The sequence below is a fragment of the Canis lupus genome, chromosome 7 (assembly GCF_003254725.2).
Source record: "Canis lupus dingo isolate Sandy chromosome 7, ASM325472v2, whole genome shotgun sequence".
In the NCBI taxonomy this organism is placed as follows: Eukaryota; Metazoa; Chordata; class Mammalia; order Carnivora; family Canidae; genus Canis; species Canis lupus.
This window is the reverse complement of record NC_064249.1, coordinates 31,571,324-31,591,640: the sequence shown is the minus strand read 5'-3', so window position 1 is coordinate 31,591,640 and position 20,317 is coordinate 31,571,324. Positions and strand designations below refer to the sequence as shown.

Below are 20,317 nucleotides of genomic sequence, written 5' to 3'. Positions count from 1 at the left end.
CATGCTGAGCTCGTCAGTTTATACCTCAAAACAAAGCTAAACTGAACTGAACGATTGTGTAAGTATACTTTTTAACAGGTGTTTCACAGGTGTCCTCTTCAAACTGAGGGGTTTTGGAAGTGAACACTGTTTTAAATTGAAATGATGAAAGCACAATACATATAGTTTTGCTCCTTAAATAATCATTCCTATAAGAGGAATTATCTTTTTTTTTTTGTCAATTCACATATACAAGTCACTGTTTTCAAATATGATATACTTCCATGGACAAATATAATCTACAGGTTACAAAACAGTAAGACATAATAGCTATGATTTTCAAAAAAGTAGTCTTTTCTGTTCCTCAGTTCTTCATCTGTAATATGAGAGATAATATCTGCTTCATGCTTTGTAAGAGTAATATGTTTGCTATAATTCCTGTGACACTATTACCACCACCATACACCACAATTACTAATACACAACAAGGAATTGGACCATTATTTCTATTTCTAAATCTAAAGAAGCAGAGAAGGCCATGCTTCAGAATATGAGTATGATATTTCCATAGGGACAACTGAAAATGAGTTGTATATATATTTATACACATATAAACACATGACAAATTGTGAGTGTACATCGTTGGCAATACATTTGCTTTTCACATTTGGCCTTGGGAAACAAGAAAACTTAATGCTTTATTATCATAAGCAATAACACAGTGGTCATTTAGATCATTTAAATGGATTCACTCTGTTAATAAGGGGATTCAAAGTCAAATTGAAATAATTCAAAATCAATTGATATATTTGGTATCTGTGAAAATAACATCATTTTATAAAACAAGACTTTCCACAAGTTTGTACTCCATACGCTTTGGGGGGAGACACTGGTGTTGACTCAACCTTCCATGTACTGAATGAAACAGAAGTGTCTTAACATTTGCAAGCAATAAAGTCATGACAATTATAGACCATACAGTTATTCTGAGCCTGTACGTAAATATTTCTAGTGACGCGGGGCTCACTACTTTTAATGGTAGCCCTTCCACTGTTTCAGTTCCTATCTGGAGACATTCCTTTATATAGAACTGAATTCTCTGCCTTTAGCTTCACATATTGACCTTAGGTCTTGTCCACTGGTACAACACAGAATGAGTATAATTTTAGGATAGCAAGTTTTATTTCAAATATCAATTCTGGTTGTATAATAGGGGGCACTTGAAGCATGTTTTTCAAAAGGATTTTGAAGAGTCTATGTGTAACTCAACAGAAAAGACACCGTTAAATAGATGTTTGTCACAGGATCAAAGGAAGTAACTAAGATAGCCTTTCATATATTTGAAAACAATTCTGTCTACTTTCATTTCAACTTTAAAATATCACTCCATCTACTTTACTCTCCACAGTCTGGAAGGAAAAAAAAAAAAGATTGGTTAAGAATGCTAAAATAACTGGTCTCCACTAAGACATTCAGAGTCTGTTTGGGTGAGGAGTGATAACAGATGTATGTAATATTGCAAATACTGATGAAACGACTCTCAAGACTATAGAATAGCGATGACCTATAGTGATAGATCTTTTAGCAGTCTTGCATCTACCCAATGCTAATGTATGCATGTGCACACATAATTTTAAAAAGGATATTATAACAATATCCTACATAAAACACAGACCCACTTCACTCTCTAAGGACTAAAAGAAATGATGCAATATTTCTGTTGTGATTTTTCCAAAATGACTATTGTTTTTATATTTATTTGGATGAGGTTTGATGTTCTAAAATATACTTTCCCAGGACACCTGGGTGGCTCAGGGGTTGGGCATCAGGTTGGCTCAGGTCATGATCCCCAGGGTCCTAGGATCAAGTCCCACATCAGGATCCCCACGGGGGGCTTGCTCCTCCCTCTGCCTATGTCTCTGTCTCTCTCTGAGTCTCTCATGAATAAAAAAAATCTTGAAAAATATATGTATTTATACATATAAATATAAATATATATATTATCCCATTGCCTGAATATTTATTTTTTTAACAAGGTCAACAATGCAAACAGAAAAAGGTATCAACATGATGAATCACAACACTTCCTAAAGGTGGAGATCTGCTCTTATTTAACTTCAGAAGGAAACATGATGTTCCCTTTTAAAACAATACATTTGCCACAGTATTTCCTTTAGAGGTTAAATACATAAGATACATATTTCTTCCATTAGAATAGATCATGCATCACTTATAGTATGAAAAAAAAGTGAAAAGAAGGCATTTATGTAGTAAAGAATGATCTGTTTATTTCCAGATCATTGTATCTCTTCTAAATTTCTGAACCATCCACAAACCAGCCAAAGGAAAGGTCTTAGGGAATTTTTATATTCAGTGATAAATTTCCATAAAACCATACATAAATCAAACTTAATCTTTTAAAATCAAATGTCTTTTGGAATACAACAATATGATAAATGATGACATAATGACATTACTAAAGACTATTTTCTACTAAAAAAATAAACTTGACTATTTCTAGCATCTCTCCTTTTCCACATTATATCATATTTCATAGGGGCAATTTTTGATTTCTGAGAATGAACATTAGTACTAGCTCAGAATGTTTCACAGAACATGAAGCAAACTATAGAAATTTGCAGGAATTCTGAAGATAACACTGAGACTTCATGGGAACAAGCATACCAAGTTTTCCTTTAACATCTCCTCAGTTCATACTGACTAATCTCTCACAAATTTTAAAGATTAAATTAACGTAAAATGGAATCAAAAAATGCCAAAATCTGTTGAAAGAAATGCATTCAAAAGAATGGCAAGCTTTTAAAGATGGAATAATGGGCTAGAAACCCTAATAGACACTAGAATTCCTGGGTAAAAGGTGCTGAGAAATAAAATATTTACATACTCTCAAAGAGTCACCTCACGAATTACTTACTAATTATTAAAAACAAACAAAAAATCCTATATAACTTCATAGTGGAGGACTGGCAGATACCACCTAAGCAAAGTGACAAGAGTGGCCAAAATGATGCATCAGCATTAGCAGTAATGAGACAAGCTGGTATCATGGACCTGCATAAGGAACACATACCACTTCTGCAGACAAATCCAATGGAGGAGATGCCTACAAAATAAGTAGTTTTTTAAATATGGTAGGGTCAAGAAAGATAAAGACTAAGAAACTGCTCTAAATTAAATAAGCCTATGGAGATATAAAAATTAAACGCAATGTGTGATCTAGGGATTGGCAAAATAGCTATAAAGAATACTTCTGAATATGGTCTTTGGATTATTATCATAATAGTATTTATCAGTGTTAAATTTACTGAATTTGTCATTATACTGTGCATACATAAAAGGATGCCCAAATACTTAGCATATATACACTAAAGTCTTCAGGGGTAAAGAAGCATTATATCTCTGACTTGCTGATGTATGATTCAGAAAAATAAAATTATGTACACCCACATCTGTCTTCATAAGCATGCATACATCCATGTCTATATATGGGGGACAGGAGGACAGGAATGATAGAGCAAGTGGGACAAAAAATAAACAACTGATAGTCTAGGGAAAGAATAGACGAGAATTCCATGTACTAGGTTGCATGTTTTCTATACATTTGACTTATATCAAATAAAAAGTTGTAAACAAACAACAAAGAATGACAACATGCCCCAATTTGTCTAACTTAGACTTTTGAGACTCCAAAGGACCTGGTGTTAGGGGGCTTCCATAGAACTTCTTTAGAATGTTAAGAACAGTTAAGGTATGCCTCAAAAATAGTGTGAAGCTTGGTTTTCTTTTACATCTGGCTTCGATTTAAGAGTGTTAAAGGATCTACAGCTGCAGATACAAGTGTCTCTTTAGCTGATGGTTTGACTGGCACTTCAGGGTGACAGCAAACACACTGGTAATGGTTACCAGGCAGATTTTTAAAGATGACTACAAACTCTACTCTTCCAAATAAGTAAAGATATTCAACTTCCCTAAGATGGTTGTAAAAGGTTATTACTTCATAGTTTTAAACCATATTTAAGATGACAGATGTAGCATCTTACAATAAAATAATAAGAGTACCCTTACCACAAACTAACCTGCTTATAATATTTGACATATGGTTCTAGAATTCTTCAAATATGTATATCCTTAACCATAATATTTTCAAGAATTAGCAAGTTGCTCAAATATTTAGGATCTGTCAAATTAGTTCTTTTTTCTAAATTTTTTGCTTTAAAAAAATGTATTTATTTGAGAGAGAGAGAGCATGTGAACATGAGCCAGGGGGTGGGAAAAGGGAGAAGGAGGAGCAGGTTCCCTGTTGAACAGAGAGCCAGACCAAATGACTCAGAGACTTGATCTCAGGACCCTGAGATCATGACCAGAGCTGAAGGCAGACACCCACCACACTGAACCACCAGATGCCCTGCAAATGAATTCTTTAACATTAAACAATACTATAAACATTACAATGTCTTGAGTATAAAAGTGATTTACACAAAACTGAAGTATTATACAATGTACCTAATATTCTGCATATGTGAGCTTAATGCAAAGCCTCTGACATTTTCTAAAGATACAGTAAAACCATAGGACTAGGTGATAATGTTTATTGAGGGTATAAATGACTTTCACAGAAGGAAATAACAATATCTTGATAATACTGGCCAGGTACGTGGTTGCATATTGACTGCCCCACCATACTCGTTATTAGATGATGACTTGAGGTATAACTGCAGGCATCTATGACTGGCCTAGAAATCTCAGTCTCCTTGAGAGTTCTGGAGTAGTACTGTCACTATGGTTGCCAATATTTTCCAGTTCTGATGTGCACTGGTGCTGGAATTGGAGTAACTGACATGGCAGGTGTTCAATGAGATAGAAGAGTTTAGTAAATGTCCCATGCAGTCAAGCTGCAGCGGGTGGCATCCATCAACTCAAACAGATCCCAATTAGGGCTGTTATTTGTTACTGGAATGGTGTCTTGTTAGTGGGCTCCATTGAGGTATAACAGTAGTTTATAATTTTAAAAATAATTAAAGATGAAGCATATTGTACCCAACGAGTAAAACTCTTAACTGGCGTGTTTTCAAGATATAAACCAAAATTTTGTCCAGTGCCTAAGAAATCAAAATTCAAGACAGACCACCTCCAAATGGAAATGCTTTCTAGTTTGGACCTACAAACATAAAGTTAGCAAAAGATATATTTTTTTTTAAAAGCCATCTTTTTTTTTAAATTTTATTTTATTTATTTATGATAGGTACACAGAGAGAGAGAGAGGCAGAGACACAGGCAGAGGGAGAAGCAGGCTCCATGCACCGGGAGCCCGACGTGGGATTCGATCCCGAGTCCCCAGGATCGCGCCCTGGGCCAAAGGCAGGCGCTAAACCGCTGCGCCACCCAGGGATCCCTAAAGTTAGCAAAAGATATTTAAAGCAAAGTCTTGGGGCTTAAATGTCTTGTCTTGTTCCTTTGAGTTTCCTAAAATCATAGAATGAAAGGAGGAGGAGGTATGGAAAGAACCATAGAAGAGAAATATATATGCAGGAGGAGAGAACAATAAGAAATGCTGAGAAAATTATGAAGCATTTGAAATGTAGAGTGAGTTATCAAAATACTTAATGATGCACCAGCTAGTCTCTCATTCAAAGGAACAGTAAGTGTTAGAAAGAAATAGGATGAAGTTAAAGATTAGGGGATTTGTAGGTTTTAAGTTTGGGAAAGTAGTAAAGTCTACTAAACATATCTCCAAAACAAAACAGAGAGAGGGTAGTAACTCTGACTCAAGTATTTGAAACTACTGTAAGAATTCAAAGAAATTTATCAATGCAGTTGTGATCATCTCTAACATTCCCCAGTGGTTAAGAGAGAATTTTTTTGGAAATTACACTTAGGATCCAATCTTCTGGATTTATGACCAGTATCTCTAGATATCCTTTAATATTCTATTAATGTAGATGAAGAAATGGGAAGCACTTTTATAAACTAGAGAAGTAGCACACCAGGATATTCACCCAAGATTGGGAACTAGATTCAAATTGTTTTTTCACTATTCATTATCTGAGACCTCAGACAAGTTCCTGAATCTAGTTCACCTCAGTTATCTCATTTGCAACATGGAGCTGGCAACCTTCACCTCCAGCAATTTAATGCAAGGGTTAATGTATATGAGGTGCACAGCACCTGTGGGAGAGCTTCAGTACATGTTAATCTATTATTCTGTTTTTACTTCCATTAATTAGAAAATTAATTAGAAACTTCTATGAAGTTTCAACTCTTCAAATACAGCACAAGAACTTTAGGCATTGTTGATAAATTATAGGGTTTATCAGAAGCCATGAGTTTCAAAAGACACACATATAAAGAAGACACCTTGTGATGCAGAAGTAAAGAACACACATAGCCCAGAAAGGTGGCAGAGATCTGTGAAAAATGACACACAAATCATGGGGATAACTCAGTTAACAAGTCAAAACTGCCAGAACCAAACTCTTTTGGTACACATAGGGTACCATTAACTGTAATGTGTTACTCGAATAGGCATACCATTTTTCTATTGTACTAGACATTGGTTAGAATTATCTATCCATCTTCTATTCTGATTTTTTCTTCTCTGAGTTTTGGAAATGGATATAATCACCTGTGAGATTGTCTACAATGCAGCAAAGAAAGAACTAAATAAAGAGGGAAGACAGCAAAAGAAATGTTGACTAGAGAAGAAAACAGGATGGTTTAAGCATTTCCAAAAACTATAAACCTCTTTGACTTATTTTTAGCTTTCAGAGCCATAGCAGAAACATGTAAGGCCACCTTAGAATAATTTAAATAGATAAATTAAATAATAAAATAAGTAAACAGTCTCTTAGCTCCCAAACTACACATCCATACTGAGGTCTGGGACACTGGGTCTCAGCAAACTACCTCTCTCCTCTGCTAGCAGGCTTTCTCACAGGTTTCCCCAAGGGGAAAGAGAGTGAGAGGAGTGCAGCTGATGGGGATTTGCTGCTCCCTTCAGCACAGCCCCCAGACCCTCCTCCGCCGCCAATATCAGTTCCAGGTCCTGGCTTGTTTCCTTGGCCTCAATCCAGCACCATTGCACCCCTTGAAAGTACCAGTCAGCCAGGCAGAAACTCTTCCTCTAGGTTCCCCAAATCCAGCTGTGTGGAGCCCCTTCTCTCCAAACTCCTTTGTCCCAGCTCTGCTAGAACCACTCCCTGATTTCTCTTCTGAAGGATCTTTCATATCCTGTCTTCTTCAATTCAGCTCTGCAGAGTCCCCATCCAACCTGCTCAGGTACTCTTTGCCCAGGCTGTACTCTCTCCACAGAGGTCTAGGGTCCAGCCCCACAGAGCACTTGCCTAGAATTTCTAGGTTCTTTGATAACTTAGTTCTTTCTTCACTTGGTTCCCCTTGCCATAGGAATGAGAGCTGCTCCACTACTTATCTGAGCATTCCCTTTTTGATTTTTCTGTCCTAACATGTGCTAACCTAATTCTCTATATTAATTCTATTAAAATAATAAGTGTGGTTCTGCTTTTCTGACATCACTCAGAACTAGTACAACAGTAAATCAAAATGAATGAGCTATCTTTTTCTAAGTATTTAGCAGCTTTCTGGCTGGCACTAGTATTTAATCTAATTTTTATTACTTGCTTGTACATAATGTTTTTTTGAAATGTTCACCAGAAGATGCACCAGTTTTTCAGATTAATATTCTACCCAAAATGTTATATATTATTAGTACCATTCACCTACAAACATATATTTAAAGTCATTTAAAACATAGCTTGTGGGGATGCCTGGGTGGCTCAGCGGTTGAGCACCTGCCTTGGGCCCAGGGCGTGATCCTCAAGTCCTAGGATCGAGTCCCACATCGGGCTCCCTGCATGGGGCCTGCTTCTCCCTCTGCCTGTGTCTATGCCTCTCTCTCTGTGTCTCATAATAAATTCTTTAAAAAAAAAAACAACAACATAGCTTGTACTTTTAATTAAATTTCATATGTTCTTATTATGTTTACTTTTGAATTTGCTAGGCTATATAATTTCTTCATAAAGAATAAAAAAAAGCTGAGTAATCAGACATTTTAAATTAGTGGGGCCCAGATGACTGAATTTCAACTCTAAAAGTCTATTCCTGGGTGGTTGCCTATTTTTATTTCCTCTTAAATAAAATTATTAAAAATGTCATACTATAGAGGAGCATATTTAGCATGTACTTAACATTTATCCAGTTTCCAACTTAACAGAACTTGTAACTGATGAATCACCAAATTCTACCACTAAAACTAATAATACACCGTATGTTAACTAAACTGAATTTAAATAAACAATTTAAAAAAGAAATAAAGCTTACTCAATACTTTGGAAAAGTCCCATGTGCTCCCTACATCCCACCCTGGGGCCCACAGCCAATCATTACCTTCAAGTTTTCAAAACAAAGGACATCAATTTCTATTGCCATTATCAGTGTAATAAGACTTCTCACTAATCTATCCATATCTTTGCCAATTTCACATTCTCTGACTTTTTATATTTTTGAAAAGGATACTAATCTATATCGTGAAATGAAATGCTAGGTGTGATTTAAAAAGTTCATGACACTTACACTTTCATGTTTAACAAGCTGTCATGCACCTGCAAATCTCCATCTACCAGTATACCTTTATCAATGTTCTCCTATAGGGCAAGTCCAACCAGACAGCTTCCTGAAGAGAAATCATTATAGCTGAGTACAGAAGGAGGAATAGGAGTTTGCTAATGTTAATGAAAAAAGAAATAACTGGAGAACCTCAGTCATAGAGGATGTAACATTCGCATGCAGACTGTTATAAATGACTTTAATCCAATAGTGACCACATACTACATATGGGAAGACTTTGCTTCCAAATTATCAAGTGATGATTTGCTTTTATGGGGTCCCTGTGCAAACATGCATTTTACGTCTTTGAATTAATCTAAGTTGGCTGTTGTACAAAAAGAAAAACATTTTTGTAGAGTACATTTTGTAACACAATCATGGGTAATTTATAAAATTAAATATATCTTAACTCAAAGTGTCAGAGAACTAATCACCTTTAATTATCTGTGTTTTTCTCAAGAACCACAGCCAGGTTAGAAAAGCAAGTGATTAGTGAAAATGAGGAAGTATAATTTTACTAGTTTCTTCTAATATGGATAAATGGCATCAAATCTTCAAATTGAATGACTGATGACCTGATTTTCTTTTCATCAACTCTCCCTTCCACTAGCAGAATTACCACAGAAAGTAATGGAGATTCAAGAGATTTACAGTATGAAAAGTCCAAGGATCTTGAAAAATGTTTATCTGAATTGAGTGCATATGGGTATGAATATGGGGGAGAAAAGACAGGGTGAGAAGAGAAAGATATTTGAAGCTTACTAACTTTGGAAAAAAATATCAAAAATGAAAAGTTTCTTTCAAAACTTTTGTAAAGAAAAAAATGAAAACAAAACTTTCGTAAAGGAATGTAAACATCTCAAACAGCAAAACATTATGGTAACCTGCATAGTGTTGACTAGAAGATTATAGAGTAATACTTTACACCATCCTCACTGCCCCTAACAATTAGAAAGATCTGTTAGGTTCTCTCCATCTTCTCTATACAAAATTGGGTAAAAACCACTATCATCATTTGAGCCCCTTTTAACTGGTCTCCCCAGTTCTATGCCTTTCAGAGCAATGTTTTCATGACATAAGTCATATCACTCTAATTCCGTAAGTAGAATCTTTAAGGGGCTGGATATTGCATTTGGGATAAAATGTAAACTTATAAAACACATAAACTTGTATACTCTATATGATCAGAAAACTTTCTCACGTCATGCTCACTGCGTTCTCAGAATACAGAGGCTTTTAGACTTTTCCACTGCCCAAAATGCTTCTCTGCTCTTCTTCATTCTCCTTCCCATCTATTCCAGGTACATACATGCTCCTTATCCATTTCCAGTCCTCCTGCCCAGTATGCCTGTGTTGGCTTTTGTGATCTAGTTGCTGCATATCTCTGTGGTTTTATCACTTTCTCCTTCCTTGCACTAAGCCTGTATTTGAGTCACAAAGGATTGTTCACAATTCCAAGAACATACTCATCTTATGCAATGGAACTCAGTGATTTGCCTCAAATCTCCCTCCATAAATTTTTCACCTGTAAATTATTGTCATGATTCCATTTAACAGCAATTGCTAACTCAAGCCTACCCTAACCAATTAGGTAGCACCAGGCTTACCTTCCACTCTGCTCTCTATACCAATTTGTTAACATGATTATGATACGACGGTATAATTACATGCCAGTGTTAGGCTTCTTGATTACATAATACATTCTTAAAGTATAACAACCAATTTCATATTCATCTTTTCACTCTAGGAATGGAACAAAGCATCTTCATTAAAAGGTGCTCAAAAAATGCCAGTTCTGAGTACAGCTGAGAACACCTATTTGGATAAACTTTGTTGACTTAAAAAGACCAAGCTCAGTACTTTATAGACATGCTTGATACATACTAAATTCCAACAATAAAATTACATACAGTAAAAATACAGCTCTAATATTTCAGATGAGAATATAAGAATAATGAAAATGATAGATTAGTTGTAAAAATTTCACATTACATGAGACACACATAACAGAAGACAAGGTCATATAGAAATGCTATATAAAAAGAGAAAACAGACCATAAGGGAAGGGGGAAAACTATGAAGGGAAAAATTAGAGAGGAACACAAAACATGAGAGACTCCTAACTCTGGGAAACAAACAAAGGGTTGCAGAAGGAGAGGTTGGGGGGAATGGGGTAACTGGGTGATGGCACTAAGGAGAACACATGATGAGATGAGCACTGGGTGTTAAACTATATGTTGGCAAACTGAACTTAAAATTTTTAAAAATGAAAAAAAAGAAAGCAGAGCTCAATAACTACTGTGTAATTCTATTAGTATCCCTTCAACTCTTTCATATGCCATGCTAAAGTACACTATAATTTCAAAGATTCAAGTTCTCACCTATTTCTAATTAAAATTAGAATACCTTAATAGACTCATTTTAAAATCATATCATCCTTATAATAAGGGTGCTCTTGACTTTTAGTAGAATAACAATTCTAGATGTAATAGGAAATGGGCTATAGAACTCACTATAAGTGGGTAAGGTGTGTTGAACCAAAATGTGTGTGTGGGGGTCTTTGATCCTGACTCAGCTTGGAGCTCTTATCTTAGCCAAGTCACAGCAGGATTGTGGGCTTTTCATGCTCCTTGTGTATTTTTTTTTACTTCATTCTTGACATAATTTCCTCAAGTTCTGAAGAACTTTAACATGTCTAAAATAAGTCAGAGACTACTTTCCATCTCTATTTACTCCTCCTGTCTTCCCTTCTGTAATAGTTTTTTATCAATCCAGGTATACAAGCTAAAATTTAAAAAATCGTGTACCTCTCTTTTCTTTACCTTGTATAGATCAGTACAATTACAGAATCTTATTCCAGTGTATCTTGGAAAACTCCTATAACCTTTTCTCCTCTTCATTCTTACCACAAGGAACTTATCTTTTCTTTTTTTTTTTTAAGATTTTATTTATTCATGAGAGACACAAAGAGAGAGAGAGACAGAGAGAGAGAGAGAGAGAGAGACTGAGACACAAGCAGAGGGAGATGCAGGCTCCATGCAGGGAGCCCAACGTGGGACTCCATCCCGGGTCTCCAGGATCATACCCTGGGCCAAAGGTGGTGCTAAACCGCTGAGCCACCCGGGCTGCCCCACAAGGAATTTATATTATGCCCTCAACATCTATGACTAGTTACGTCTTCTGCTTCCAATCTCCCCTGTAAACCATCATTCACACAATCCTCATGATGGGCTTTCAAAGATGCATGTCTAAATATGTTTGTTGCATCCTTGCCTCAAAACATTTCCATGTCTAAGCAACAATTGCAGAATCAAGTCCAAACTCCTCAGTCAGTCCTCAAGATCCTTCCCAAGGATGCCTTGACATCCTCTAATTGCACATTCCTGAGCACTCTATACTCTAGTTTTATCAGATTTTACCATCCATTTCTTTCCTTTATTGGTTCACTCACTTACTTACTGAGTCCAGATCAAGTCAGGCATCTGCTAAAAGCTAAGCACAGTCAATGTCAAATCCTCACTGAAGGGTTCAATTCCAATAACAGGGAGCTATACTAGTGTTGACATAAAGCTCTGGATTGGGTTCCCCTGGTTCAAATAGAGCCTCCTTTGTAGGGTATTTAACATCTCTAATTTGTAGCTACCTTATCACTGAGGAGAGGATTAATGATAATATCAACATCATAGGAATTAAATGGAGTTAATGCATGTAAAACACGGACACTGAGTAGGCAAGCAATCTACCTCGAAAAGCAACTCAAAATTACTGGCTGAGCAGCCTTATCAAACCATATATATGCACAATTCTGACACTACTTATGAATTCTTCTTCAATGAGCCAACTCAGGTATGAATATTTTTATCCATCAGATGTAAACCTGATATAAATTAAGAAAACTCTGGCCTCATGGGTCAATAGATAATCAAAGCCAAAATAGTTGCAAGACCAGTGACTTGCTCATGCTCTTTGCCATTGTTGAAATTTTTTCTTTCTCCTGGAGAAAATTTTACTGATTCAAAGTCTGATTTAAATATAATTTCTCAATTATATTTAATCATTACCTTTTCTGTGTTTCTATAGTATCTTATTTATATAACTAAAAAATATTTGTTATACTACAAAGTAGTTATCCATATAATCATTGGCCTCTTATTAATTGATGAACTATGAAGGAAAGGTCTATTTTTTATTTGTACATTCTAATAATTTAATAAACATGTGTTGAATGATAATTAAGGTGTTGGACTATAATATCTCTAAGATTCCTAACAATCTAAACCTAATAAATTATCAAGAATCTGAAAAAAAAAAGTTCATTGCTTCTGATCTCGTAATTATAAGAGTCTATTTTTTTTAAAGATTTTATTTATTTATTCATGAGAGATACAGAGAGAGAGGTAGAGACACAGGCAGAGGGTGAAGCAGGCTCCACGCAGGAAGCCTGATGTGGGACCCAATCCCGGAACTCCAAGGGTGACACCCTGGGCCAAAGGCAAGTGCCAAACTGTTGAGCCACTCAGGGATCCCCTCTAAGAGTCTATTAAGGAAATAATCAGAGATATAGTAAAAACATTATGAATAAAGATGTTCAACATATTTCTTAAGAGTAGGGAAAACTGGGAAAAGTCTAATTTCTTTCTTACAAGAATCAAATTACTCACTAAATTATGGCACAATCATAAGAAGGATTATTATGAAATCATCTGAAATGGTTTTTGAATTGTATTAAATGGCATGGGAAAATGCTCATGTTATAATTTTTAGTGGGAAAAAACATGTAAGTTATAAAAGTGAATACAGATGTCCAGTCAAATGGAATGATGAATTCATAGGCTGAGCCTTCCTTCTGCTGAAAACACATAGCAATAAATGAAAACATAAAAAGAGAAAACCAAACAACACAGTATGCTTTAAAAACTGTAATATCTCCTTAGACCAGAAATATTAGAGTAGCCCAAGTTAATAAACAGACCTAAAGTGAGAGGTCACTGTAGTATGCATGTAGAGAAGGTAAAGATCTTGGCTTACAAAGAGACTAGTGAAGGAAGAGTTCACATAGCCAGAAATGGAACCAGTCTCACTACTAGAAAACAGAGCTGTGACTGAGCTCTCCAAATCATGAAAGGAGGATGAAAACAGCTATTGACTACATGCAGCTGTGTGACTGGAGCAGGATGCACAGGCAGACACAGCCTTCAGGTAAGACCTCAGCTAAGTCATTCACTATCTTGATACTGAATCTGTAATAAGCCTAATATGCAAGTATACATACATATACGTGGGCATACTAATAGAGGCTTTGGTTCTGGCCTACAGGCCAAAAACAGGCCGTGTCAAAGCAATTGAAAAAAAAAATGAGACAGTTAAGGATTGCGGGGGTCAGGAGAAGGGAAAGAACAAAAGACAGGCAGACTGACAGTTTCTGTCAAATCCACAACTTGCAATACAAAGGCAATCCTAAACAATACAGACATAACTGTGTGCCTATGCCTATGTACCAACTGAACTTTATTTACAGAAAGAGGGCTCAATTAACAGATAGGCTGTGAATTTCTGACACTTGATTTAAATCAACATTGCAACACCAAAATGAAACTAATGAATAGAAAGATAGCTTGTAACTATTAATAAATGAAATATTAATTCGTTTCAGGTGAAACAAAAGAAAATCCAAAAAGGTCTTCAATATGGTTTTATAAATATCAAAGAGATAAAGGAAAGATAATATCTAAAATAAGAACAAGAAATTACTTTAAATTTAAAAAGGGATGTGATAAAAATCACATTAGAAATATTGCAAACAGGGATGCCTGGGTGGTTCAGTGGTTTAGCGCCTGCCTTTGGCTAAGGGCATGATCCTAGAGTCCCGGGATCGAGTCCCACATCAGGCTCCCTGCATGGAGCCTGGTTCTCCCTCTGCCTGTGACTCTGCCTTTCTCTCTGTGTCTCTCATGAATAAATAAATAAAAAGAAAAAATATTTTTCTTTAAAAAATATATTTAACATTTTTTTCTTTAAAAAAAGAAATATTGCAAACAAAAATATTATCATGATTAGTTGCATTGTTAACACAAACATCAAATTGGACAAAGTCAAAGAGAGACAAAGAGCTAGAAGACAACATTGAGGATTATAGCAAAAAAGGTGGGGGTGGATTTTTAAAAGATGAAAGAGAAGTTAGGAGACAGAGAGGTAAGCTAAGTATCTCCAATGTACATCTAAAAACAGCATCAGGTAAAGAGAGAAAAGTGATGAACACTAACAGATAACCATTGAGAATTCTGAAGACATTAAGGAAAATATCAGTCTTTAAGCTGAAAGTTCTCACTAAGTACAGAGCAAGACAATGAATGAATGAATGAATGAATGAATGAATGAATATTGTGCACTTAAAGCAAAGCCAAAGATGAATAGGGATAATAAGAAAATTATCAGGGAAATACAAATCAAAACCACAATGAGATACCACCTCACACCAGTGAGAATGGGGAAAATTAACAAGGCAGGAAACCACAAATGTTGGAGAGGATGCGGAGAAAAGGGAACCCTCTTACACTGTTGGTGGGAATGTGAACTGGTGCAGCCACTCTGGAAAACTGTGTGGAGGTTCCTCAAAGAGTTAAAAATAGACCTGCCCTATGACCCAGCAATTGCACTGTTGGGGATTTACCCCAAAGATACAAATGCAATGAAACGCCAGGACACCTGCACCCCGATGTTTCTAGCAGCAATGGCCACAATAGCCAAACTGTGGAAGGAGCCTCGGTGTCCATCGAAAGATGAATGAATAAAGAAGATGTGGTTCATGTATACAATGGAATATTACTCAGCCATTAGAAATGACAAATACCCACCATTTGCTTCAACGTGGATGGAACTGGAGGGTATTATGCTGAGTGAAATAAGTCAATCAGAGAAGGACAAACATTATATGGTCTCATTCATTTGGGGAATATAAAAAATAGTGAAAGGGAATAAAGGGGAAAGGAGAGAAGATGAGTGGGAAATATCAGAAAGGGAGACAGAACATGAGAGACTCCTAACTCTGGGAAACGAACTAGGGGTGGTGGAAGGGGAGGGGTGAATGGGTGACGGGCACTGAGGGGGGCACTTGATGGGATGAGCACTGGGTGTTATTCTGTTATTCTGTATGTTGGCAAATTGAACACCAATAAAAAATAAATTTATTATTAAAAAAAAGAAAATTATAAAAGTCATCCAAAGAGAGGATAGATTATCTATAATAGAATGACAATTACATTTAATACAGTCTTATCAGATGACAGAAGAAAAAAGATATCTTCAAAATACTGATAAAAACAAGTCAATCTAGAATTATCTATCCAACAAAATAATAACTAAAAATAAGGATTTCTTTTCAATCATCTTTTGGACTAAATTTCAAATGTACCAACCTTCAATGAGAGAACAATCAAATGAGAAGGAGAAAAATGGAATGCAATAATGGCAGCATAGATTTAATACCGATAAATGTTATTAAGTAATGATTATAAAACACTAGTAATTTTCAGAAGAAAAATGTTGGGATTAGAAGCCTGAAAAAAATCCTAGAAGAAAGATGAGACTTTATTAGTTAGAATGTTCTAAAACTTCCATCTTATTTGGGAAGATACACTAAATAAATTTATAGCATATTAGACATTATATAAAGAAAATATGTTAAACATTTATGATCAGCCCACAAATTAATAGAAATTATCTATAGCTTCCAAAATGCATTAGAGGAATCAGAGAGAGAATACTGAAAAATTTGTGAACACAGAAGAAAACCAGAAAAACAGAATGTAAATGTTAATTTACCCAACTATAAAGCAGAAAGTACAATAGACAAAATTTATATGTGTCATGGCTCCAATGGTATAATTTGTGCTTACGTGTGAAATAAACACTCATACTAGATAAAAATATATCAAATACTAATATTATTTATCACTGCACTGTAGAATCACAGATAAACATATTTTCTCTACATTTCTCAGTGTTGTTTGATGTTCCTATGCTGAACTGATATTTATAATCATAATAAAATGTTGCTTCTTAAAAAGCTATTGGTTACATTTGAATGGAGTTTATATCATTTATCTGTCAAACAAAAATCATTAGAAATTTACAACTGTAAATAAAATTGCTATGCACAAATATGTCTATGTTAGCAATTTTGAAGGCTGAATTTTCCTGTATATCTCTGAGCACAGACATGACTTCAATTTGAAGATATAGTTTATGAATTTCAAACATTTTCAAGTTGATTATTGAAGGCAGGGGTAGGAGTGGAGGATACAGAAATAATTTGCATGAGAACATTCTTGCCCAGTTCCGGTAATTTAATTACCCAATGCCCCGTACATGTTGAGTTGATTTAAGTCATGTGGCAAGTGCTACAATTTCTAGCTGAGAAAGGCACTGGAATAGAAGTCGTCATTTGGCAGGACTGCATCAAGAAAAGCTGCTGACAGCCAGAAGGATCAAAAGCAGATCAGGTTGCTTAACAAACTACATGTCACTGAGCTAAGAAAGCCAGGGGAGCACCCTGAGGAGCTGTGGAAATCTTGGGAAACAAGTATAGAAACTAAACTTAGTGGATGTTCTTATCAAATGCTAAGACGAGATTCAGTTGTTTTATTAAAATGCCTAAGCCATAACACATCATTCCCAGTATTTCCTTAGAAATAAAAATGACATCTGTAAGCAGAAAAAAAAGAAGTGATAGAGGCAGAAGACAAGTAATTTAATGGTTATAGTTTATTTTTTATCAAACTAATCACACCATTTATTTTTTCTTTATTATGAGTAGCCAATATTTATTGGACATTTACAATGTGGGAAGTAGTGGGATAAATTCCCTATACACATCATCTCTCATTTTCTAAACCATCTTGAAACAACTTGCTTCTGCAAAAAAAAAAAAAAAAAAAACTGAACAGGCTATTTGACTCTTCCTAAATGAATTATCTAATTTGATCACTTAGGAGGAGTCATTTTTAATAGGCTATTTATCAAAGTAGACATTACTTTAAATTATATCAAAAATAATACAACCCAATATTCTCCCATTTGACTCCTATTCAGTAAAATTAATGTATATATCTATTTATACCCATCGCATTCCAAAAGGGACACAAGGCAATTTTGTTTTATGCTTTGTTGATATAAAATGCTGTATTCATATGCTAAAACTTTCCTAGAAATTGAATTTAAATTTCAGCTCATAAGATTTCCTTCTTTGTATCACGAAATGTTTTTTTAAATGGAAAAACTCAAATTCTAGAAAAGCAAAACATAATAGGTATGATTAAATTATGATTTTTGTCAGTATTTAATGGATGCCTCAGAGTCTGACAGCCTTGTAAAGAGTTCTTCAAGCTAATATCATTTTACAAGAATAGTAATACATAATTACATTAGTTCTTAAACTATAGTTTCATTTCCCCACTTTCACTGTGAGCTCCTCTGAGGCAAATGCCATGCTTCTGTTACTAACATGGTACCAGGCTTGCATTTCTTAAAATGTGTTCCACCAACTAGAGAAACTACCAGATACTCTGAAAAATGTACTCTGTGGTCAAATAAATTAGAGAACTGCTTGCCAACCCTTCTTTCAGAGAAGACTGTGAATTACCTTTAAATTTATCTTATCCCAGCAGTTCTTATCTTCATTTGGTCATGAAATGTTCCATTTCTAGAGCAGCAAATTTTAACAATCACACACAAATGAGGAAATATACTGGGTGAGCAAATGCTATCGGTCCTAGTTTAGGGAAGAGGCTTTTTAGAGAAATTAGTCATATCCCAACAAAAAGTATAAATGGTAGGGCTTAAAATCATCACCTTCTCACCCCTCTGAGGTACTAAAAATTGCCAAGATGTCCCCTCAATGCTTAATCTGTGTAGTTTATCACAAGACAGATGTGCAAGAGGAAACAGTACTCAGTGGCACTGGTAATTTGTCCTTTTCAAAACCACTATCTGGTATATGCTAATTTCTTTGTTTTAGCTCAAAGAGACTTGTGAGAACGTGGCATTTTCAGGGCTATATGTATATTTAATAACTATAGTAAAAAACTATGTAGATAAAAAACAAATGTGGTAACATTCCAAAGTGATGTACAGGAATCCAAAGCAAACAGGAATCCCCTGGTAATAAGATTACCATTCCTATCATTTGTTAAATCACCTGCAAACTACAGAATTCTCTGCAAGACCAAATTGTTAATCAAAGTGAAAAGTATTTTGCAGATATTCCAGAAATTCCCCGTAGCATCACATTAAAGAGACAGAGAGAGAGGAGAGAGAGAGAGAATACAGAATTTCTTAAGGAAACCAAGATACCTGGCAAATTTTGAAGTATAATACAATACTATACATGAAATGTTGGGTTGTTTACAAGGCAGTCATTCTTGGGCTCAGTTAATGAGCACCCATATTTGAGGTTCTAAGTGAGAACATCTACAGGACAGAATTTCACCCCTCCTTGGCAGTGATGATTATAACTTTTCTTATGCGTAGCACAAGCAAATGCCTAACATGCATCAGGGCTATAAATAAATGTTGTAGAGTGTTTAGAAAATATAAGCAAACTATATAATGTTGCTCTGTTGATTTAAGTTTATATAAGCATCTGTGATAAGAATTTAACAACTTCATAAATTTCCTTACAGATCAAAATCTTTGGATGACTATTTCAAAACTAGGATTCAATCTCTTAAAAAGTGATATCATATTTGATTTATGGAAAGAGGTAACCAAGTCACTTCTCATCTAGTAATACAACCTCAAATGAAAATCTCACATTTAAAAAAAAAAAAAAGAAAAGAAAATCTCACATAAATCTATTTATTCCCTGTCTGTGCTTAACACACTTAGCAAGAGTGAGCTGAAACAAACAGCAGAGGCACTCTCAATTCTGCAACAAGAACCCTCATGATCATAAAGGGAATAAAGAGATTTTACATATAAAACTAAAAAAAATTATAAACTATTTGACTCCCTGGAAATGTTACCTTTTTTCACTATAACTCTCTTTATCTTAAAAATTATCACTAAAGTATAATTGACATACAAGATTATTTTAGTTTTAGGTGTACAATATAATGACTCAACATTTCTGTACATTGTGAAATGAACACCACAATAAGTCTAGTTAACATCAGTCCCACATATAGTTAATTTTTTTCATTGTGATGTGAGTTCTTTCAAGATTTATTTATTAGATAGAGACAGAGAGAGGGAGAGGGAGAGAGAGAGAGAGAGAGAGAGAGAGAGAGGCGGGGAAGGGCAGAGGAAGATAGATCCTAAACAGACTCCACACAGAGTCCAGAGGCTAACACAGAGCTTGATCTCATGACTCTGAAATTCCAACCTGAGTCAAAACTAAGAGCCAAGCACTTAACCCACTGTGCCACCCAGGCACCCTAACTGGGATAGGAATTCGTAAGATTTCCTTTCTAACCATTTTTCAAATTTGTAATACAGTATTACTAACTAAATTCACTATACTTTATGTTACACCCCCATGACATATTTATGTCATAATTGGAAATTTGTACCTCATGATCCCCTTCACTCATTTTGCCCACCATCCAAACCCCTCCCCTCTAGCAACTACCAATTTGTTTTTTGTATCTATGAGCTTTGTTTTGTTTTCCTACTTTGTTTTTTAGATTCTACACATAAGTTA

The 20,317-nt window shown here is 35.2% G+C and overlaps 1 protein-coding gene across 6 annotated transcripts in view; it reads right to left on the bottom strand.

Annotated features, from left to right (window-relative positions):
• Positions 1–20,317, bottom strand: part of FMN2 (formin 2) — a 370,601-nt gene that overhangs the window by 108,942 nt on the left and 241,342 nt on the right. Inside the window, exons 15-16 of one of the 6 annotated variants that reach the window (XM_049112362.1) lie at positions 18,260–18,319; positions 17,405–17,532 (exon numbers count right to left, since the gene is read on the bottom strand). The exons of 4 other annotated variants lie outside the window; for them this stretch is intronic. In XM_049112362.1, coding sequence (XP_048968319.1) covers positions 18,294–18,319 — 26 coding nt within the window. In that variant the 3' untranslated portion in view covers positions 17,405–17,532; positions 18,260–18,293. Of the gene's footprint in view, positions 1–17,403; positions 17,533–18,259; positions 18,320–20,317 lie in introns of those variants that run through there. One more of the 6 variants, XM_049112363.1, reaches the window with a different exon arrangement.